Source organism: Caretta caretta, chromosome 3 (assembly GCF_965140235.1).
Source record: "Caretta caretta isolate rCarCar2 chromosome 3, rCarCar1.hap1, whole genome shotgun sequence".
Taxonomy (NCBI): domain Eukaryota; kingdom Metazoa; phylum Chordata; order Testudines; family Cheloniidae; genus Caretta; species Caretta caretta.
The window spans coordinates 60207004-60231915 of record NC_134208.1 but is presented as its reverse complement, the minus strand read 5'-3'; the positions used below and the strand labels follow the sequence as shown (position 1 = coordinate 60231915).

Genomic DNA, 24912 nt, shown 5'->3' with positions numbered 1-24912 from the left:
TACCAGTTGTGTACTGTGTTGTATGTGGAATTGAGCCCAGGAAAATAAACACTTTTAAGTCTTTAACGTAGCAGTCATTAAGCAGACAAACTTATTTTTATATTAATTTTCCACTGCTGCAATGTCTAGATGGTGACCGAGTTCTGACATCCTGTACTTCGGTTCCGCTGTTTCACTTCTGACCAGTGTTGATCTGGTGATGCCTGGCTGCTTGAAGCTACTCACTCAATTCTGATCTCATTTCACGCATTCTTGCATGTACAACAAAGTAATGAGGCTTCCATCTTATAAAGTAGGCACAGTATAAATGGGACAGTAAATCTATAGATATGTCCTGTTGGGAAAACTGTACACTTTTTCAGGTGGGATGATGATGGAGAAATACATTTAGAATAGTTCAGTTCAAAGCTGTATGTTAAAATCTTCTTTGTCACCTCTGCAACTGAAAATAACATATTCTGCAACTGAATGATGCCACATGTATATTGGATTAAAGAGGAAATCTGAAATAATGTATTTACACCCAGATAAAGGGAAAAATATGTAGGGAGGATAAAGGCTTACACCTGACACTTGCTTTCAGAATACTCAGTGATTTTGTGTGATTTCCAGTAAGCTTCCTAATTTAAATAACTGTGCTTTGGGAGACTTATATGGAACCAAGTGTTGAAAGAGTGCTCTTGGACACGAAAGCAAACATGAAAACCTGTAGAAAATGTGGCTGAAACTTGAAATGTAAAGGGAAAATTGCACTTGAATAATGTATTTATTCCATTTTTTTCAGGTTAAAGAAGCTTCTTGAACAGGAAAAAATCTATCAAGCCCGTAAGGAGAAAGAACACACAAAGAGACTCAATAAACTGAGAGACGAACTGGTCAAACTCAAGTCATTTGCACTCATGCTGGTGGATGAGAGACAAATGCATATTGAACAACTTGGTCAGCAAAGTCAGAAAATACAAGATCTTGCTCAGAAACTAAAGGAAGAAGAAGAAAAGCTTAAAGTTATTAGTTCAAAAACAAAAGAAGATGGACAAAAATTGATGAAGTTAGAAGCAGAACTTGAACACAAGACATTATCGTTTTCTCAAGAGCATGAGGAGATGACCGCTAAACTGGGTAATCAAGAGTCACATAATAGACAGCTGAGACTTAAGCTGGTTGGTTTGACTCGTAGAATTGAGGAGCTAGAAGAAACTAACAAAAATCTTCAAAAGGCTGAGGAAGAACTTCAGGAATTAAGAGATAAAATAGCAAAAGGAGAATGTGGAAACTCTAGCTTGATGGCTGAAGTGGAAAACCTACGCAAGCGTGTACTTGAAATGGAAGGCAAAGATGAGGAGATCACAAAAACTGAATCCCAGTGTAGAGAGCTGAAAAAGAAACTGCAAGAGGAAGAACATCATAGCAAAGAGCTGAAACTTGAAGTGGAAAAATTGCAGAAGAGAATGTCAGAACTGGAGAAGCTGGAAGAGGCTTTTAGTAAAAGTAAGTCTGAATGTACCCAGTTGCACTTAAATCTGGAGAAAGAAAAGAATTTAACCAAAGACTTAATAAGTGAGTTGGACATGGTGAAGACTCGAGTGAAAGATCTTGAATCTTCAGAAAGTAAGTTGGAAAAAGCTGAACTAAGCTTAAAGGAGGACCTTACCAAGCTGAAGTCATTTACTGTCATGCTGGTGGATGAAAGAAAAAATATGATGGAAAAAATAAAGCAGGAAGAAAGAAAAATTGAAGGTCTGAACAAAAATGTTAAGGTGGAACAAAGTAAAGTTATGGATGTGACTGAGAAACTAATAGACGAAAGTAAGAAGCTTTTGAAACTGAAAACTGAAATGGAGGAAAAAGTGTCCAGTTTAACAAAGGAAAGAGATGAGTTAATTGGGAAACTGAAAAGTGAAGAAGAAAAATCCTCTGAACTGAGTTGTAGAGTTGATTTGTTAAAGAAAAGAATTGAAGGTATAGAGGAAGTAGAAAGAGAAATAGCAAGAGGTCGAGCCAGAAAAGGACCAGAACTTGCTTATCATGAGGACAACAAGATTAAAGAACTAACCACTGAAATTGAAAGACTGAAAAAACGTCTCAAACAATTGGAAGTGGTTGAAGGAGACTTGATGAAGACAGAGGATGAATATGATCAGCTGGAGCAGAAATTTAGGACTGAGCAGAACAAAGCTAACTTCCTTTCTCAACAACTGGAGGAAATGAAGCTCCAGATTGCCAAAAACAAAGCAATAGAGAAGGGTGAAGTGGTGAGTCAGGAAGCAGAGTTGAGGCACAGGTTTCGGTTAGAAGAAGCTAAAAGCAGAGATTTGAAAGCAGAAGTGCAAGCTCTTAAGGAAAAAATTCATGAGCTGATGAACAAAGAAGACCAGCTTTCCCAGCTCCAAGTTGATTATTCCGTTCTTCAGCAAAGATTTATGGAAGAAGAAGATAAAAACAAAAATATGGGTCAGGAAGTCCTGAACTTAACAAAAGAGTTAGAGCTTTCTAAGCGTTATAGTCGTGTCCTCAGACCCAGTATGAATGGTAGAAGAATGGTAGATGTTCCTGTGACATCCACTGGGGTGCAGACTGATGCAGTAAGCAGTGAAGCAGCAGAAGAAGAAACCCCAGCCGTGTTTATAAGGAAATCCTTCCAAGAGGAAAATCACATTATGAGTAATCTGCGACAGGTAGGGCTGAAAAAACCCATAGAGCGCTCGTCTGTGCTTGACAGGTATCCCCCAGCAGCAAATGAGCTTGCAATGAGGAAATCCTGGATACCATGGATGAGAAAAAGAGAGAATGTGTCCCAGACAGCTCATGATAAAGGAGCCCGAACATATGGTGGCCCTGGACATCCTGGAGAGGTTGTCCTTTCCCCAAAGCAGGGGCAACCTCTTCATATTCGGGTGACTCCAGATCATGAGAATAGTACAGCTACTCTGGAGATAACTAGCCCAACATCTGAGGAATTCTTTTCAAGCACCACTGTCATTCCAACCTTGGGAAATCAGAAGCCACGGATTACCATCATTCCCTCTCCAAATGTGTCGCAAAAAGGAAAAGGTGGTGAGAGTTCAGTGGGCCCAGAGCGTGCTATGTCACCTGTTACTATAACTACATTCTCCAGAGAAAAGTCCTCAGATGGAGGGAGAGCTCCTTTCATGGAAAGACCCACGTCCCCAATTCAGATTATGACAGTATCTACGTCTGCAGCACCAGCAGAAATCTCTGTCTCTCCAGAATTGCAGGATATGACCATGGGAAGGGCTGTTTTCAAAGTAACACCAGAAAAACAAACTGTACCAACCCCAATCCGGAAGTACAATGCCAATACCAACATTATAACAACAGAGGACAACAAAATTCACATTCACTTAGGTTCTCAGTTTAAACGCTCCCCTGGTGCTGCTTCTGAGGGAGCTAGTCCTGTGATAACAGTCAGACCAATTAATGTTGCAGCAGAAAAGGAGGTTATGACTGGTACCGTACTTCGTTCCCCCAGGAACCATTTCTCCTCCAGGCCTGGAGCAAGCAAAGTGACAAGTACCATAACTATAACTCCAGTTACAACATCATCCACACGAGGAACACAATCAGTGGTAAGTAGCAGAGAATTCCATGGGATATCTGCCCAGACTCATGGTGGGGAGATGGGAAGCCATAAAATGGACTTGCTGTGAGACCGCCTTGTAGAAGAACAGTTGCAAAAAACTGTTAATGTTACTGATTTCACTGGAGTTATTCTGGATTTCAACTGGGATAACTAGAGCAGAATTTGCCCTGTTGTATTTTAAATGGTCCATTTTGGCATTGTCTCATTATAATCACTTGAGGTGAGCCTTATGAGGAAGCTCTTGCAAAGCTGTAGGAAATGAGAGAATGATGGTGCTGTAAACTTTCCTATGGTGGTTGGGGGAGGTGGACAGAGAGAAAGAGAGGGCAATGCAGAGAGAAACCCTGCTTCTATTTTTTGTAGGTGTCAGTTCTTAACTTAGTCCATTGTGCTTAGCTAGTGTATAGTTCTCAACTAATTGATATGATGTATGTAGCAATACAATACCCAGTGGGGTGAATAAAGAACAGAGTTTCAGAGTAACAGCCATGTTAGTCTGTATTCGCAAAAAGAAAAGGAGTACTTGTGGCACCTTAGAGACTAACCAATTTATTTGAGCGTAAGCTTTTGTGAGCTACAGCTCACTTCATCGGATGCATACTGTGGAAAGTGTAGAAGATCTTTTTATACACACAAAGCATGAAAAAATGGGTGTTTACTACTACAAAAGGTTTTCTCTCCCCCCACCCCACTCTCCTGCTGATAATAGCTTATCTAAAGTGATCACTTTCCTTACAATGTGTATGATAATCAAGTTGGGCCATTTCCAGCACAAATCCAGAGAGAAAACCTTTTGTAGTGGTAAACACCCATTTTTTCATGCTTTGTGTGTATAAAAAGATCTTCTACACGTTCCACAGTATGCATCCAATGAAGTGAGCTGTAGCTCACGAAAGCTCATGCTCAAATAAATTGGTTAGTCTCAAGGTGCCACAAGTACTCCTTTTCTTTTTAAAGAACAGAGTGAGAGATTTAATTCTGAAGTTCCTGGATCTTGTCTGTTTTATGGCATGGTTTTAACTTTTTCTTAACTGTATAAAATGGGGGGGGCGGACACAAAACTCTGCAGAACCACCAGTTATACAGGGAGGATATTTCTATAGGGTCAAGCATGTAATTTTTAGGAGTCCTCCCTGAGCTGTGAAATACCAAGATGGTGGCTGTAATTTCATGTCTGGGCCATTTAGGACATAGGGGTTTGTTTTTTTTAATTGACATCCCCTCTAGTCTGTCTAACTATTTTTATTTTCCAAAAATCTATATAAGTGTCTCCAGCAGGCTCAATTTGAACGAAATTACAGACACTATCTTGGAAGTGCTGATGTGGTTGGCTAACTCAAGCAAGTCGCAAAAATCCATGATTAACAGTCCTGTAATTTCCTCATCAGTGTGTTCCACACACCTTCTGTGCCATTTTTACAGGCCTGGGACCCAATTTTCTATTTCATTATCACTGTTCTTGCCCCCTCTGTACCACTTTGCCACTCACATATTAAAAAATGTTACAAGAGATAATGTGCAAGTGACATAGCCATTCTCAGATAGTAATAAAGTACACTCAAGAGGATGTGTGTTATAACCTGCTTAAGAATATGCTAACCTTTCAAAAAGTCCAAATCACTGCTGTTTATTTAAACTAACCAACCATCCTCATTGTGAACACTTTGACTAGTATACTTGTAGTCATGTCTGCCTGTTCTGCAGTGAGCCACCATTATGAGCATAAATAGCCTGGCAGTTGCATGTGTTTACTCCTCCATTAAAATTTAGTTCTGGGTACCTATAATGTTCCACTAGTGTGTACTTCTGGGAATAGAACAGCTTATCTTCACTCTGCAAGTCCTAATGAGGCAGCAGTTATAGGTGTCCTGTAACTTCATAAAAGTTTAGAGAGCCAAATTCTGGCTGATGCTGTATATTTGCATAAAGCAGAAAAAAATGCAGTCACCTGCAAACATGCGGGGCAGAAGGGAACCAACCGGACACTGCATCCTGCAAAATGATACCAAGGGACAGCACTGTAGGTTCTCTACAACTGACACTGTTAAGGCAGAAGCAGCTTTAGCCATTTTCCCAACCACCAAAAAAATGTTTTAGATGCTCCCCATAAGCAGCTGAACCCCGGAAAACACCACAGCTGGCCAATCAGCAAAGGGGAGGAGCGAGAGAGAGAGAGAGAGAGAGAGAGAGACATACAAGCGACACAGGGGTACAGCACACCTTGGAAGTTGGCATCTAAGGCAACCACACTTGCCCGCCCATAGAACCAGCACTGGCTGAGGCTGTTTGAAGCCCAGTCTGCATGTTTATTCAGTCACATTGGCCAGACAGTGGAGACCTGCATACAGCTAATTTTCCCTTCACTTAGCAGGGAAAACATGTGTTTGGAGTTGTGTGTTGAGCTGGTGTCAGCTATGATCTGAGCGATGTGTTAGTGTGCCTCTTTGGGGACTGTGTGGGGCAGAGTCAAAATACTTTAAAATGGTTTTTGAGTGTTTTAGACATGAAACTAGTAACTCTAGAGTGCCAGAATCTTCAGTTAATAATTTACGTGTCGTTAAAACTCAAGAAATGCCTGACATTCCAGCTACTTCATTTAATAGCTGTATGTTTACACACCGGGGAATGCTTTCAGGGAGTGCAGGATGTTTGTCATTTTGGCTCCAGGGTATGTTGACATATTTTCCAACTCCAATTGACTGTATTTGCATGTTGTGCCATACAATGTTCCATGGTTCTTACTTGTTTTGACATAAAAATGTGAGTTCCTTTAAATGTTGTTGTAAACACTGCTTTTGATTGTTGAAAATGGCTTGCTTCCCATCGGTCTGTCAGTATTCAAATGTCCCAATTGTGATTTCATTTATTTTATTTTGTGTATGTATGCATGTGGTTTTGTACTGTTCTTGGAACATTAAGTAATGGAGAGCGCTGATTGACTGGTAAGGATGGTGGTAGTTTGCCTCCTTTTTGGAATGCTCTGTACGTATAAACAGGACCCTGTGTGCTCCATGGCAACTTGAAACTAAACTCTATGGCAGGGGTCCTAGATTCTACTGCAGTCTGGTGCAGCAGGGAGGAGATTCTGTGGCAGATTCATCTGATAATTTTAAACTAAGGTTTGTAATGTGCAACTAAATGCTACAATCAACAAAGTGACCCCAACACTGTTTATTTTGTTGACTCAATTTCATTTATGTTGTTTCCACATTTGCTGCTTTCAATGTGCTGCTGACTTGGTCTTCACACTGCAAAATTACTATGTAGAAATTGTCAGGGAACCTGGAAGTATTTTAGCCTCTAGGTGGAGGATAGCTGGGACTTCTGGAACCTGAGGAGGTGTTCTGGGAGTTTGGGATTAGGACAATAACTAATTTTTTTTTTCTGTTTAAAATGATCAGTGGTGAAGCAGTTAATATTGTTAATTAAGCTTCAAATTTAACAGCCCACTGAGATAAATAGGGCAATGGATGTGCTATGCTGCATCAGTTTACACTTGCATTATGTTTTGTTCTCAACCATGAAGGAAGGCTATGCACGTTTTCTCTACATGATGATTAGATTCTGGCCTATAGTTCTATGGCAAAAAATGGCTTCCAAATTCTTTTGCTGCAGAATGCATTGGCCTGTCAGAGGAACAGGAAATAGTAAAGACCTATTAGGTTTCTAGTCCATCTCTTCCTGTAGAGGTGCTGGTCTTGTCTACATTAATGTAGGTGAGAGAGTAGAGACTTTCTCTCCTTTTCCTCTCTTTTTCTCAAAAATAAAAGAGTAGGCCAATTCCCTGGATCTGAATGGCTCCAAACTTTAGGAAAGTATGGATCCAGAGCTTTGTACCTGATCCCCATCTCTAATGAGCCAACCCAAAATACTGGATCTGAACACCAGAAAACTAAGGTCTAGATCTTACCTCTGCATTTTGGGTCCGTCTCTAGAATGATATTCACCATTGTGCAGTAACTGTTCTGGTACGAAGTGTCTTCTTCACCGTTTCGTTTTGTTTCATGCCACTAATATTTAAATATGCTGCAAAGGGGACAACCATCCTTATACCAAAGGAGATGCCCTGATTCAAAAGTTGAATACTAATTAAATAATTTCGGTGCCCAAAGTGACCTGGTTGCCCTAGATAGTGATTTTCTGCCACTGTTGAGAGTAACCGAGGCACTCAAACTGGGACCCTCCCAAGAAAAGTGAAAGGGAGCTGCGTGGCAGGGCATTCCTTGTGAGGGGTACGCCATTTTGGAACTTGCTCCCCACCACTAGTACACAAGAGCCTAGATTTGTTAACCTTCTGGGTCTTGCAAAGTCCATCTTTTCTCTCTCTTTGTTAAGGAGAGCCTGGGTTGGGGTGGATATATTTCATTAGTGGTGCCCAGTGCACTGGATAGGTGCTTCAAGGCATATTTTAAAAATTTGAAGAAACAAATAAGGAACTGTACAGATTTAGGATCTGTTAAAGAAAAAATCCTAAAAATCTTGCTAACAATTATATCCTTTTTCTTTCCTTTCTCTCTCTTGCAGACAGGACAGGATGGGTCATCACAGAGACCTACACCCACCCGTATTCCTGTGTCAAAAGGTATGAAAGCAGGAAAGCCAGTAGTGGCAGCCCCAGGAGCAGGAAATGTGACAAAATTCGAGCCTCGTGCCGAGACTCAGTCTATGAAAATAGAACTGAAGAAATCTTCAGCCAGCAGCTCTGCCTCCCTGGGCGGGGGGAAGGGCTGAGGGCAGTGGCTAAGGGGGTATGTTGTGCAGGTTTTACTGCTACCATGGAAATCAACCCCCTGTCTGTTAGTTGCTGGTGTTTGCATTTACTAATTAAGTCCTGAAACTGTCACTTAACATAACAAACTAATAGGTGTGTGTGTCTTGACTTTAATTTAACAATATAATTTTGTTTCTATGCTGGGCTAAAAAGCTATTTGGAGGCTGATAATGTTTGCAGACAATGAAATCAGACTGAGCAGCCTCACTTATACATTGATCTAATTCTGGGTTATTGAATGTATTGATAGGGTGGGCCACTTCTTAAGAAATTGTCTCATGGGACCACCTTCCATCTCACTCACAATCAAATAGACCACTTTCCCTCCTTTTTCATGATCACTTAACATTCCTGAGACAACTAAAGCATTGCTTGCCTAGAGAAGTAAAGCTAGAAAAGCTATGTATTTTTAGGTCTCTTTTAAAGAAGTCTCATAGCTAGAAAAACAAAGAGGAAGAGCCAGCACCATGTGACCAGCCATCTCTCTATGGATCAGCAGCGATTCACAGACTACACTTTGGAAAGCTCTGATCTAATTGATTTTTTGTTACAGCCACCATTTGGGCCTGATCCAAAACCCATGGAAGTCAATGGAATTACTTTCTTTGGGCTTGTCTATACTTTCGGCTAGATCGGCACTGCTGTGAGCAATGCAGCGGTGTCGATTTAGAGGGTCTGGAGAAGACTTGCTAAGTCAATGGCAGAGTGCTCTCCCATTGGCTCCTGTACTCCAGCTCCTCGAGAAGAGTAAGGTAAGTCGGCAGGAGAGCGTCGCCCATCAACACAGCGCAGTGTAGATACCGCGATAAGTGGGTCTAGCTATGTCAATTTCAGTTACGTTATTCACGTAACTAAGTAGTGTAACTATGGCCTGGTCTACACTGGCGGGGGCAGAGGGGAGATCGATCTAAGTTACCCAACTTCAGCTACGTGAATAATGTAGCTGAAGTTGACGTACTTAGTCCTACTCACCGCGGTATCTTCACTGCGGTGAGTTGACTGCTGCCGCTCCCCCGTCGACTCTGACTGCGCCTCTTGCAGCGGTGGAGTACAGGAGTCGACGGGAGAGTGCTCGGGGATTGATTTATCGCATCTAGACTAGACGCGATAAATCAACCCCCGCTGGATTGATCACTGCCCGCCGATCCGGCGGGTAGTATAGACATACCCTTAGATTGATTTACCGTGGTAGTGTAGACAAGGCCATTGACTTCAGTTTACTTTGGATCAGGCCCATAATTAGAAAGTGTGCTGTAATTTGACTTCAGCTATCTAGAGTTCTTCTGTCTTAGAACAGTCCTTAATACAGTTAATGGTGCAAATTAATTGATGGAGAACTCTGCTCAGATACAGAGGGTAGGGGACAGAAGGCTTTGCACCCAACTTACCCTGAATTCCAGCGTGTTCCCTGAAGTTTGGTACGTGTCTATCTCAAATACAGACCCAGTTTACAGTGCTATGGCATACCAGTTTGTGTTCTGTTTTGTTCTGGTTATACTGAAGTATTTGCGTTTTTTCCGTTTGTGTTTTTTTTAGCATGTTTTAAGGAAATATTTCAGCATGGAAATGGGTGTGGATGCAAATGATTGATGTCATTATTTTGTTTGTTAGCACCATAATTGTCAAGGGAATTTCCCCAGAAAACTCAATTTCCACACAAGTAAGATACAATAAAGGAACTACGGGTTGAAGTAACTCGGCCAGGGGTGCATTTTAAAAATATATAATGATTCAACCATTTGAATGAGCTATTAAGAGTCCCACAACTATGGGTTCCCTTGCTGGAGGAGAGAAGAGAAAGGAAGATGACTGATGCAGCATGAAGAATACAAGTGTAACTCAAAATGAATGGGAGGGAGAATGCGAAGTGAAGAAGTTAAGTGGCTGAAGGAACCAAATTCAGTTAATAGGATGTACAGGGTCAATGCAATGAACCAAGGGATTGGGGGATTAGTTTCTCTTGTGAAGGAGAGGTTGAAAGATGAGTCTGTCGGTGAAGGGCAACAAAAATGTGTTTATCCTTAATCCATACTTTTGGCTGCTACTCTATTAAAGATCTAGATATTTCTATTACCCCAGCCTCACTATCTTGAAGGCATTCTTATTCTTCTTTCATGCACAACATGTCCTTCTGATGAACATCACAAAAATAAAAGGAGTACTTGTGGCACCTTAGAGACTAACAAATTTATTTGAGCATAAGCTTTCGTGAGCTACAGCTCACTTTATCGGATGCATTCAGTGGAAAATACAGTGGGGAGATTTATATACATAGAGAACATGAAACAATGGGTGTTACCATACACACTGTAACGAGAGTGATCACTTAAGATGAGCTATTACCAGCAGGAGAGCGGGGGCGGGGGGAGGGGGAGAACCTTTTGTAGTGATAATCAAGGTGGGCCATTTCCAGCAGCTGACAAGAATGTCTGAGGAACAGTGGGGGGTGCGAAGGGGGAAATAAACATGGGGAAATAGGTTTACTTTGTGTAATGACCCATCCACTCCCAGTTTCTATTCAAGCCTAAGTTAATTGTATCCAGTTTGCAAATTAATTCCAATTCAGCAGTCTCTCGTTGGAGTCTGTTTTTGAAGTTTTTTTGTTGAAGAAGTGCAACTTTTAGGTCTGTAATCGAGTGACCAGAGAGATTGAAGTGTTCTCCGACTGGTTTTTGAATGTTATAATTCTTGATGTCTGATTTGTGTCCATTTATTCTTTTACGTAGAGACTGTCCAGTTTTACCAATGTACATGGCAGGGGCATTGCTGGCACATGATGGCATATATCACATTGGTAGATGTCAGGTGAATGAGCCTCTGATAGTGTGGCTGATGTGATTAGGCCCTATGATGGTGTCCCCTGAATAGATATGTGGACACAGTTGGCAACGGGCTTAGTTGCAAGGATAGGTTCCTGGGTTAGTGGTTCTGTTGTGTGGTGTGGTTGCTGGTGAGTATTTGTTTCAGGTTAGGGGGCTGTCTGTAAGCAAGGACTGGCCTGTCTCCCAAGATCTGTGAGAGTGATGGGTCATCCTTCAGGATAGGTTGTAGATCCTTGATGATGCATTGGAGAGGTTTTAGTTGGGGGCTGAAGGTGATGGCTAGTGGTGTTCTGTTATTTTCTTTGTTGGGCCTGTCCTGTAGTAGGTGACTTCTGGGTACTCTCCTGGCTCTGTCAGTCTGTTTCTTCACTTCAGCAGGTGGGTATTGTAGTTGTAAGAATGCTTGACAGAGGTCTTGTAGGTGTTTGTCTCTGTCTGAGGGGTTGGAGCAAATGCGGTTGTATTGTAGAGCTTGGCTGTAGACAATGGATCATGTGGTGTGGTCTGGGTGAAAGCTGGAGGCACGTAGGTAGGCATAGTGGTCAGTAGGTTTCCGGTATAGGGTAGTATTTATGTGACTATCACTTATTAGCACCATAGTGTCCAGGAAGTGGATCTCTTGTGTGGACTGGTCCAGGCTGAGGTTGATGGTGGGATGGAAATTGTTGATATCATGGTGGAATTCCTCCAGGGCTTCTTTTCCATTGGTCCAGATGATGAAGATGTCATCAATGTAGTGCAAGTAGAGTAGGGACATTAGGAAGCATTGTTCTAAGTCAGCCATAAAAATGTTGGCATACTGTGGGGCCATGCGGGTACCCATAGCAGTGCCACTGATTTGAAGGTCTACACTGTCCCCAAATGTGAAGTAGTTATGGGTGAGGACAAAGTCACAAAGTTCAGCCACCAGGTTTGCCGTGACATTATCGGGGATACTGTTCTTGATGGCTTGTAGTCCATCTTTGTGTGGAATGTTGGTGTAGCGGGCTTCTACATCCATAGTGGCTAGGATGGTGTTTTCAGGAAGATCACCGATGGACTGTAGTTTCCTCAGGAAGTCAGTGGTGTCTCGAAGATAGCTGGGAGTGCTGGTAGCGTAGGGCCTGAGGAGGGAGTCTACATAGCCAGACAATCAGGATTGTCACCACTGACTTCCGCCCCCGCTCTCCTGCTGGTAATAGCTCCTCTTAAGTGATCACTCTCGTTACAGTGTGAATGGTAACACCCATTGTTTCATGTTCTCTATGTATATAAATCTCCCCACTGTATTTTCCACTGAATGCATCCAATGAAGTGAGCTGTAGCTCACGAAAGCTTATGCTCAGATAAATTTGTTAGTCTCTATGGTGCCACAAGTACTCCTTTTCTTTTTGCGAATACAGACTAACACGGCTGCTACTCTGAAACCATCACAAAAATATTGATTCTGATTTTCACAAATCCTCAAGCATCTTCCATTAACATGCATCTCCAATTAACTTTGGAAATGTAGGTGTTAGGACATCTGAAAAACAGACTCATGACTTTATATATATATAATTTCTCTAATAGCAGAACCAAACTTGGAGCTTCTTCTTGGGAACTTGTGAGTTAATGACCAGAAGTGCATCAACTCTTTCCAGCTAATTGTTATGCGCAATAAATGACCCATACCTCAATTTGTCAATTAATCATTAGTGAGTTCTTATTATTATTTCTAATGTATCAGAGCTTTTTCAACAGACGTTCTAAACATAATAACATGAAGCTAAAAGTTCATTATCACACTAAATGCGGAGCTAAACCAAAGCTTCCACTCAGTTAAAAACAGTAATTTTAAATGCTGCAAAGTAGATGAGCCTCCTGGTAATGTGGCATGATACAGTAATGAACTATAGATGGCTTAAGCCTTCTTTTTCATAGCTTTTAAAAAGAAACTAGGTCTTCCTAACTTAAGTGATTATATATATGGGACAATAGTCCAAATGTGCCTGCGTTTGAAAGCAGCATCTCTTTTGGATGGGATTTGAGAGACTACTTTATCTGAAGAAGAAACCATCAGATGGAACTGGATATCCAGTGCCACCACAGCACACCTAGAATTGGAGAGGCAAACTAGAACTAACACTTGTGGAGTTATCAGGGTATGTGAGAAGGAATGCAGCAACAGAATTGACAAGTCAGACTAGTATTTTGAGGATTCACTAGCAGATCCCACTGCCAGGACCAGACCAGAGAAAAATCTCTGATCCACAGCCAACCTAGCAAAAGGTTAAGGAATCAGAATCAGTCAAAAGGGTGTTTCTGAAACTAATCTGGAAAAAAAAACCCACAAACAAACAAAAAATAACAACTTGTGAATATTGGTAGGAAAAGACCCTGAAAACATACTAACCTTGTTTAAATATTAGCAAGAAGAGGGCAGGTCACAATTTACAAAGGTTCTCAAAAGGAAAGAAAGATAAAGTGTAAGGGTTGATGTAAGCCAAAGGGTAATGTAAATTATTTACTAAATATTGACGTGTAAGAGTTTATTGGAGGTTCATGGAAATGAAATATTTTGTATAAACTGGAGAAAACTGTATGCCTCTAAGTACTTATGAATATCTGTTTTAAGTTTAGTGTATATCTTTGGTTAAAAAATTAGGTGAGTTCAGCATTTTGTAATATGTTTTCATTTACCTGAAGTTTGCTACTTTAAGTAGAAAATGGGCAAGGAGGGAATTGCAAAAAAAAAACAAAAAAAACCAAAAACCTTGTAGCACAAAAGTCTTAAAAAGTTGAATCTTAGCTATCTTGATCATACAGTTCAGAGTGCCTTTTCCTCTGAAGATAGCAATCTAGTTACTGACTACAATAAGATAAGTCACTCAGCACCTTACAAACGTTGTCTAGTGAAAGAAGCATGACTGTTACAATAATTATGTCTGTGAGAAAAGTCACAGAACAATGAGTCAGGTTACATCACAAAAGTGTTTCAGCATCTATGTGTGGAGTTAAGGACAGAGTAACCTCCCTAACTGAATTTCCCTGTATTTGATTTTAAATCTGATCGTTAACACAAGTTTTCTACTGGATTATATGGGGCCAGATGCTGTCACCCTTACTCATACTAAGTACAGCTTGCTCATGTGAATTGTCTCATGGCCATAAACAGAAATACTGATCTAAGTGCTGCTCAGTGTGAGAGAGGTTGCAGAACTTGGTTCATCATGACATGCAAGCTCTAGTCTAAAGGGTTTCTTTCATTTTTAAAATATGCTAAGCAACCAATATCTTGACTTCTTATGGCCACCTTGATCTTTAGTTGTTTACTCTTTTCGTTTTGTGATCACAGTCCTTCACTGTTATTAAAAAAGCAAATAACATTTTGTGACTTTTATAAATATGACCATACAGAATGTACATGACAGTATTTAAACTTTAAACCACTTACTTGGGGATTAATATCGTGCATAATCTCTAAAACAGCATTGGTCTGCAAAGGTTCATGCCAATTATAGACTAAATACCAGATTATTACCTAAAACATATTAAACGTGTTTTCAGATCCTCTCAAGGTTAACACTAATGTTCGGTGACTGGTCAGAATTTCAAGAGCACATCTTTAAAGAGGGAAGGCTACTGTCCTACCATGTTTCAGGTTTTCAACACCGGCTACAATAATAAGGATGGTTTTCAGACCAATTATATGTTCCTATCGCATATCAGTTGCTGACATCACTAAGTCAGTTTGAAACCTGTAGTGTGCTGGCAGTGATTTCGATGAGCTCATCTTTTAAACTTGTTCTCATTTAGGGGAATGTTTTTCTCTTCCATCTGTGTGAGTAATTCCCTTCAACTGAGCTCTCCCAGACAGAGCTCTTTCTAACATTTGTCATTATAGATGTTGACTTCACTTTGAAACTATCTTACTACTTGGTCTCTGCTCTTCTTTGGCTTTTTGGAAAGGGTTAACTACTTTCAAATTGGGAGCTATCAGCTGCAGGAACAACACCATGTAGGACCATGTGTGGATTTATTTTATTTTATTTTTTGGCTTCTTGCAAGATAGAAGTATGAGCAACTCCCCATATTAAAAACTCTTCTGAACATGATTTTAAAAGTTCAGAAATAGTTACATTGGTACATGATGTTCCACTTTTGTCACTGGGATTTACATTGTCTCCAGTACATCTTTTTGTATAATTTGGTTTTATCCATTCATGTAAATTGTAAAAAGAAATTTAATTTATATTTCAAATGTTAAAATGTCAGGTGATTTGCTTTTATTATCAGAATTGGTGAGACTTTATGCAAATTGTTCGCTATGGGCCAGATTCTAAACTCATTTACAACAGTGTAAATGCAAATAACTACAACGACCTCTGATTTATACCAATATAATTTAAATCTGAATTTGCTCCTATCCATACAGATGTCTTCATTTAATTTTTTCATTAGAGTAAATTAATTAAGTTTTGTTTCTTTAAGTAAATCTATAGCTCATGGAAGCTGTAAAATTTATAGTCCCAGAAGCACTCTCTCTAGCCATTGCCAGATTATTCCTACTCACTGTGCCAGAATATATCAGGGGTGGTCAAACCATGGCTCGCAAGCTGCATGTGGCTCTTTTACAATTAAAGTGTGGCTCATGGAGCCCCTCCAGGCCCTCCCTTTTCCACCTACCAGACAGGGCATGAGGGGACGTTGGGACCTCTACCTTGCAGCAGGGTGATGGGGTAGGGGCTTTTGTCCAGTGAGGAGGGGGGTCTTGGGACTTCAGCCCCATGGGGTGCACCTACTGGGACTCAGGGCTCAGCAGGAGCGGGCTGAAGCCCCAAGGCCTGGCAGATACTCAGGGCTCAGCAGGTGCACCCCAGCTCCCCAATTTCTGAAGATTGTTGTATGCGGCTCAGAGTGTCAGTAAGTTTGGCCATCCCTGGACTATACCCTATGAAAATTTTAGACAAACACCTCTTTGGACATCTATTTTAATAGCAAGAATACATACATTACTACAAAGTCAAATGTTAGAAGGGGTGAGGTGTAAGAGAAATTAGTGAACACATGAATAATGGAAGCATACACAATGTATGAATTCTTAATCCTCTCTAGTCTCTGACCTCCTCCTGCATACTTGTTATGTTTGGTCTATAAGAGGAAGACTTTAATTTTGAAACCTTACTATAGTTACGCTGTTCAGTTATTAATTGGACCTGTACAAGGAAGAAGACATTTTCTGCCTACCAAATTTTTGTTTTTAAATTGTAAATTTTTGTCTTCAAACTCTGTGTATAGACATATTATGTATATACTGGATATTAAGAACCATTTTCTTAAAATAAGCTCATGTGACTCCCACTGAAATTAATAGATGTGTTTGGAAATGAGTAAAATTTGATGTTAAGCAAATACAGCTTTTACCTTGCTTCATATTCTCCAAGAACCTGAAGTTATAAAACTGCATTGGTGGTGAAGGTTAACTTTTAATACAGTTTATGATTCTTGTATGTTCATTATTCAAATGTGGGAGGAAATATAGACATGTATGGATGGAAAAACCTTATGTAAATGGTAAATGAAATGTAGAGGAATACAGTTGATTGGGAAATTCCATTGTTTCACTTATTTTCCCACATTCTCCTAATTGTTGTCTTAGCCTTGTTTTATCCATATGAGTAAAATAATGAAAATATGCCATCTAGTGGTAAGGTTCTGGCATAAAGAGTAAATGAAATATTTGAACATTTTTTCTGTTTTAAAATCACAATATTGTACAACTCCCACAATCAAACATTATACAAACACATTTTTTTGAAAGGTGAAGCATAGGCACATGTTAATAAAAGTGGTAAGGATACACTGAATTTATATTTTGCGTATCTTGTAAATGGCTTTTGAAAACGAGGAGGGGAAGACAATCACATAGTTATATAAGAAGTTTCAACTATAGAAATAAATGCTTTTGGAAGGCACATCATACTACATTTCAAATGTCTGATTGCAATTTTATCATTTAAAGCCCACAAAAATTGTTTCTTTAAAGCTGCACTGCATATTGAAATTTACATTTATGGTTAAACTCCAATTTAGTAAATATCATCTTGTGCGCAATGGAAACACATTACTTTAGACCATAGGACAGTTAATTATTTAATATTTGTTGTGGTACTACCAAAAGACTGATCAGGATCAAGGACCTCTTATGTTAGCACAGTACAAATGTAAGCTCTGATCTTGCAAAGTCTACACATACCTTTATACATTATGTGTGAAATCCTGGTTCTGTTGAAGTCAATGGGAAAAGTACCATTGACTTCAGTAGGGCCAGGATTTCACTATGTGAGTGGTCCCATTTAAGTCATTTAGACTACTTGCATCCTTAAAATTGAGCATGCAAGCAAGTCTTTAAACATGTGAGTAGTTCAGTGACTTCAGTGGGACTAAGGAGTATGTAAAGTAATTTTGCATGTAAATCTTTACATGAACTGTGCTTAAGAGGACAATCAACCTATGAAGAAGAGGGGAGAGACAGTCAATATGCACATTTTATAGACATATTTTAGTTGAATTACTTTTTGTGTATAATGACAGAGAGATTGAACTTTGAACTTGGAGTCTCAGACTTCTGAGTTCTAATGCTGGCTCTAACCCAGACTCCCTCTGTAGCACGGGCCAGGACATTTCTTCTCAATCTCAGTCTCCCATCTTTATATGGGAATAATAGCTACCTCCAAGGAGTGTTGTGATGTTTAATTAAAATCGTCAAGAATCTCTGAAGATAAAAAAAGCACGATATAAATGCTAAGTTCTATTAACTTTATTAAAAATTACCTGTATTTCCAATTATGTAATAGCAAATGTTTTGCTCTTCTCTCTTAGAAAGTGTCATCATTCATCAGTTACGCATGAACTCTAGATGAGATACCATACCCAATGTATTCTATATGTGTGCACTTCCTCTCCACACCAGTTGGATGGATCACTGTTGAAGCCCTCTACCACTATCACCATGGTCTCCTGCGCTACTGATCACTGACAGAAGTTTTTTACTGCTTCCATTGGATTATTATGATTATTTGTAGAGTTTTTAAAAATAATGGCCTTGTTGATATTTTGAAAATATGTAGAGAAAGAGAAAAGCAGTTATGGTGCCCACTGAATGTTACTCTTATTTTGCAAAGCCTAAGGCACCTACTTGATTTTGTTTGGTGGTGTTTGCCATATAATTTATTTTTATAAAACACTTTAATGTAACTTTCCCCAAACCTTCCAAACGCTACTGTCCATGGCATGTTAATTTGTAGAATACACTGTCAAAATTCTTAGTGTTGATTGATATTTTTGTATTAAAGACAGGAAAGAACGTTTAAATTTTAATCTGAACAGTGCTTTCTTTATTTTTAACAGAAGTATGCAACACATTTTCCTGCCACCATATGACTATGAGACTAAATGCTCAAAGGACTGCCATAAAGGGTATACTGGTATAGAATTTTTCTTGCACTGTGCAGAGATTCAGCATAAAACTGAGTACTAACAAACCAAAGCCCTGAAGTACTACCTGATTTTAAAGATTATTTTTAAACATTGTAAACCAGTTTTCACTAAGCTGTGATTATTATTATTATTATTTTACAATGTGTTTTTACTTCTGCCTGTACTGAAAAAAGTCAATTTTCTTCACACTGTAACAAATAAATCTTCACAAGAATACAAATGTAACAAAGTGTTTGGATTATGCCACAAATGTCATAAGGCTGACAGTGTTGAAGTTAATCTTGTTTGTTTTATTTTATAGTAAGTACTACTGATAAAAAAGGAATTGTATGGTTTTTGTAGTTGCCATCTTTAGGCTGGTATTTCATTACAATATCACAGTGCACACTATATGCATCCAGATATTGTCAGTGCTATAAAGAAAGATCTATCATCTGGCAAATTTAATGATGCCACTGTTTCTAACTTTGAGTTTTCACTATGCTATCAAATATCACATCTATATAAGTATAAGGAAACTGTATTGTAAAGATGGCCAAATGATCATAAAACAAGACCCCATGTATGCCACTGCAACGTGCACTTAAATTTTAGAGCAGTGGCCCTTCGATGATTGATGCTGCATTCTGAAGAAGCATAATGAGAATTCTGTGGCAGCTACATTTGAATTAAAAATGGATTTTTAAATGAATTATATATGAAATTGAATAGAACCTGTATGGTATCCCTCCTGCTATTTATTTTTTATAATAAATTCATTTTATTTTAAATTTTCCCCACATTTTCCGTTGCTGCAGACTTTTGTATTATTAGTGTATAACGGTACTGTAAAGCTGCCAGGGAAAACTGGAAGATTTGGCAACTGAATGCAGGACTATTGGGGCATTTGGGGAGGTGGCTTGAGATTGTGGGATAAGCATATTAATGAGTCCTTTTTGCTGAAATGATCAGAAGTGAAATAGTTAACAATTACGACATTTTAAATTTGTCATAAGTAGATGTTAACATCTCACTGAGATTTTAAGAAGCAGATAACCCATCAGGCTGTCTGCAGACCTGAGACGTTAACATTACATTTGGTTTATAGTCATTCAAATCATCTTTGCAAGGTTATTTCACAACAATTGAAACTGGAATTTTTTTTTTTTAAAGACAAAACTTTATTCTGGAGTACAATTCTGCAGCAAGGCTGGGGCGGGGGGAATTCTGCAGCAAATTCGACAGCTGCAGAATAGCAGGAGCATGCTTTTCCCTTGTATATCTTATTGACAGCATTTTAAAAATCAGTTTTGTGTGACAGCTTGGGTCCAAGTTTCCTGAAATCCTAATATTCTTTTGTTTTGTATAAACTTTTTATATAGAATTCACTTTCACTGGGTATAAAGTGCTGGTATAGTAATCAATATGGGAAAGTTATAATGACATCCAGAATTTACATAGCATATTTCAATTTCCTTACACAGACTGAGGAATATTGACTTCCTGTGTAAAACAGGAGTAAGACTGGTGAATCAGACCCACTTATGTGCCATTGATGTCTATGAAGTTACAACAGCACAAAATGGGAATTTACATAATGATGAACCAAGCCCACTGCCTTAAAAAACATTACCTGTGAATGAATAATCATCTGGGATAAGAACTGGTTTGACTTAATCTATAATGAACCTGACAGCTATGTGAAATGTAACGCAACACTACTGAAATCGTTTCTCTGGGTTTAAAAATAGCATTAATGTCTCAGTAACAGTAGAATGACTTTTTCTTTCTGCTCCATCTGGATTAACAAAAAATCTAGTTATAGGATGTGTGAAGAAACATTTTGCTTTTGTTTTTAGGAACACTCGTCCCCCAGTCCGACCACTCCATACTCACACTTTTAAAAGTTTAAAAAGTTAAGCTGGTGTTTAACAGAAATGCAGTTATAGTTTATTTTATCCTAATCCGTTTTTAAAAGTATTTTGGATGAACAGTCTTAATTATCTAAGAGGGAGACTGAGAGCACTGGCCAAAATAAAACACCACATAGATAGGTACTATTTATGCTTTTCTATATGGAGTGGAATTATAAAGTTTGACTGAACTGGCATGTTGCAAGCAGCTCTAAAACAACAAATACTTTCTGGTTGAAAATCACACCTGTGCAGAGAGTCTTCATATGGAGGGTAACTTTAACTTTCTGTGAATTAGTGTTAGTGACTTAAAATGCAACCTAATTCAGATTTAAATCCTGACTTCAAAATATGAAAAATTAGTCTGTTTTGGGGTACGTTGAAAGAAGTCTATTAAAATATACTAAAAAAATTATTTTTCTATACATGCACTTTTTAAAGGAAATAATCATGATGTTTTCAGATGAAGCCATGTACATGCCACACTGAATCCATAAATAGCAACAATATTAAAAAATGAAAAATTGGTGAAGAACATGATCTTCTTTAGAAGCCCCTATAGTCAGTCAGATCCTTTAAATAATTGTTAACATGGCTTTACGTGAGGAAATATAATGGTTCAAGTTTTTTTTTTTTAATATACTTAATTTTTGAGGTGGGGTGGGAGTGAACTAAACTCTTCAGTTCTGCAAACACAAATCTTCCTGTTAAAGTCAATAGCAGTTTTACAATTGATGTCTCTCAGGACAGCATTGGACTTAAAGGGGAACTAAAATTAGAATATTTATTGTATAAAATCAGAAACTACCAGAAAATTAACGTAGGTGCACTGACCACTCCATCTTCAACTGTGAATTCCTTGGTTTTTGTCTATTTGTCAATGTTAACATTTTTTAAATAATTGATTTTGTATTAATGTTTGTTTTTACTTAAAAGAACGTTGTAGGTTCATAAATTTCAAGTATTTTACGAAAGCTAGATAACTTTTATTCTTCAGCAGTGTTTGGTATTTTATATTATACTTCAGTTGGTTTAACAGCATACAGTTGTATCTACTAAGTTCAAGTTTTATTTTGATGAATATTAATTATAGCTTTAATTATTCATATATAATATAAATGATCACGTTAATTATTAATGAATATTAATTATTTATTATAGCTTTGTTGCAATAAAGAAGTTCACAATGTGATGGAATAAATTCTTGCAGAACCTAAGAATAGCCATACTGGATCAGACCAATCATCCATCTAGGTCAATATCCTATCTTCCAACAGTGGCCAATGCCAAGTGCTTCAGAGGGAATGAACAGAACAGGTAATCATCAAGTGATCCATCCCATCACCCATTTCCCAGCTTTGGGAAACTTCAGAGTATGGTTTTGCATCACTACCCATCCTTGCTAAAAGCCATTGATGGGCCTTTCGTCCATGAACTTATCTAGTTCTTTTTTGAACCCTCAATTTTGGACCTCACAACATACTCTGGCAAAGAGTTCCATAGGTTGACTGTGCCTTGTGTGAAGAAATCCTTCCTTTTGTTTTAAACCCGCTGCCTACTCATTTTTTTGGGTGACCCCTAGTTCCTATGTTATATGAAGAGTAAGTAACGTTTCCTTATTTACTTTCTCCACACCAGTCATGACTTTATAGACCTCTATAATAGCCCCCCTTAGTCATCTTTTCCAAGCTGAAAAGTCAGTCTTATTAATCTCTCCTCATATGGAAGTCGTTCCATATCCCTAATCATTTTTGTTGCCCGTTTCTGTACTTTTCCCAATTCCAATATATCTTTTTTGAGATAGGGTGACCAGAACTGCACGCTGTATTCAAGATGGGGCCATATCATGGATTTATATAGAGGCTATATGATATTTTCTGTCTTATCTACTCCTTTCTTAATGATTCCCAATATTCTATTAGCATTTGTGACTTCCGCTGTACACTGAGTGGATGTTTTCAAAAAACTAGCCACAATGACGCCAAGACCTCTTTCTTGAGTGGTAACAGCTAATTTAAACCCCATCATTTTATATGTATAGTTGCATTTTTCAACACTGAATTTCATCTGCCATTTTGTTGCCCAGTCATGCACTTTTGTGAGATCTCTTTGTAACTCTTAGCAGTCTTCTTTGGACATAAGTATCTTGAATAGTTTTGTATCATCTGCAAATTTTGCTACCTCCTCACTGTTTAACACTTTTTCCAGATCATTTATGAATCAGTACTGGCCCCAGTACAGACCCCGGGGGGACACCACTATTTACCTCTATCCATTCTAAAAACTGAGCATTTATTCCTACCCTTTGTTTCCTACCTTTTAACCAGCTACTGACCAATAAGAGAAAAAAAACTTTTTCAGACTCAGTGGGATACACAGATTTTAAGAAGTATCCCACACGGCAAGCTTCTTAAATTTTTATTATTCCTACACATACATTGTCTCTTTCATATACACCCAAAAATTAATTTTAATTTTCAAATGTAACTTAAAGACTGGTAAAGAATGTTGAAACTGATACAGCTATAGTCTTCATTTCATCAAAGATTAATTAACAAATGTAACATATTAAGGCCCCAGTCTTACACTGAACTCTGCATAGGTACAGGAGATAATTGATAGGCTGGGATGGAGAAAAGGAGTTGGGGGGAAAGGAATAGTGGTGTGTGTACCTTCTTTCTAAAAAAATGTATTTATTTCCCATTTTCTATCCAAGTTGCCTAATGCCCTCCACAAAGTAAAACTGTTTGAGGGAAGCAGTTTATCACCACTATGTGAAATTACATGTGATATTTTATTTTTGCTTGCTTAAATGTGATTCCCCCATTCCCCTAATGTAAAATCCGGGAATAATATCAATCTGTGACCTTATCTAGACACATGTTGTACTCCTTTGACTATACCTATATATATATATATATTGAAATTCATACAACTCTGTTAAAGTAGATGCAGTAATATCTATCTACAAGTGTTTATTCCAGTATAGTTTTCTTCTTCACAAAAAGGGGAATAAGCTACACTGCTATATTTACAGCCCCACTAAGGACTGTACTGGTGCAACTATTTCAGTTTTTTAAAAAACCATCACACCCCTAATCAAAATAGTTACACTGGACAAAAGAACAAAACTAGCTCCCGCAGTGGGTACCAAGCCAAAGCCACTTTCTAAGTACAGTCAAAATTAAACTAGTCCACCTTCGTGGTGATTTTGGCAGTGCTAATGCAGCAGATGATGCGAGTGGACATGAAAGGACAGCAGACGTCTTACAGTCCCTTTTGCCTCATTGCCCCCCTCACCCTGGGCCAGCAGAGGGCGGGGCCTGTCCATAGGACACTCCCCTGACAATAGGGCAGGTCTACGGGCATGTCTACACAACCCACCGGTAGTCTGGATGCGATAAATCGACCCCCAAGCGCTTTCCCATCGACTTCTGTACTCCACCGCTGCGAGAGGCGCCAAGTGGAGTCGACGGGGGAGCAGCAGCAGTCGACTCACTACAGTGAAAAGAAAAGGAGTACTTGTGGCACCTTAGAGACTAACCAATTTATTTGAGCATGAGCTTTCGTGAGCTACAGCTCACTTCATCGGATGCTCACGAAAGCTCATGCTCAAATAAACTGGTTAGTCTCTAAGGTGCCACAAGTACTCCTTTTCTTTTTGCGAATACAGACTAACACGGCTGTTCCTCTGAAACCTGTCACTACAGTGAAGACACCATGGTAAGTCGATCTAAGTAAGTCAACTTCAGCTACAGTTATTCAGGTAACTAAAGCTGCTTAACTTAGATCAATTCCCTCTCCCCCCAGTGCAGACCAGGGCTACACTACAGCCGGGATGATGCTCTGAGATCAATCCACCAGAGCTCGATTTAGCGGGTCTAGTGAGCAAGTTTCTCCCGCTGACCCCTCCCCAGTGTAGACCCTGCCGTAACTCGACCTAAGCTAGGTCAGCACTAGCTATGCTATTCACACAGCTGGAGTGGCGCAGCGTAGGTCGATGTACCCTGGCAGTGTAGCCATCCCAGACGGTCCAGCGCCTCCACATTCATCGCTGAACCGAGCAATAAGCGTTTGACCAACGCGGCTGGCAGCTCACGCGGGGCTCGGGCCGCCAGCGCAGCAGTGGCGCGGCAAGGCGCCTGGACGCAGGCAGTGGCCACCGATGAATGGCCGCTGGGGGCCCGGCTGGGCTCGAGGCGCTCCCGCGCCGCGGTGCCAGGGGGGCGAAGCTGGCCGTGCCCCAACTAGCGTCCCCCCGCCGGGCCCTAGGACGGCATCGGTCGCGGGGTCGCGGGGCAGGGCTCATCAGTGCCCGCTCCCGCTGGCCAGGGGCGGCGGCGGGTGCCCTGAGCGGGGCGAGAG

General features: G+C 39.5%; 1 protein-coding gene across 4 annotated transcripts in view; it reads left to right on the top strand.

Moving 5' to 3' along the window:
* Nucleotides 1-19425, top strand: part of FILIP1 (filamin A interacting protein 1) — a 176772-nt gene extending 157347 nt beyond the window's left edge. For 3 of the 4 annotated variants that reach the window (XM_048845904.2, XM_048845906.2, XM_048845907.2), the window contains 3 exons: nucleotides 785-3587; nucleotides 8126-8349; nucleotides 18038-19425. In XM_048845904.2, coding sequence (XP_048701861.2) covers nucleotides 785-3587; nucleotides 8126-8332 — 3010 coding nt within the window. In that variant the 3' untranslated portion in view covers nucleotides 8333-8349; nucleotides 18038-19425. The remainder of the gene's footprint in view (nucleotides 1-784; nucleotides 3588-8125; nucleotides 8350-18037) is intronic. The other variant, XM_048845905.2, reaches the window with a different exon arrangement.
* Nucleotides 19426-24912: the final 5487 nt, after the last annotated feature.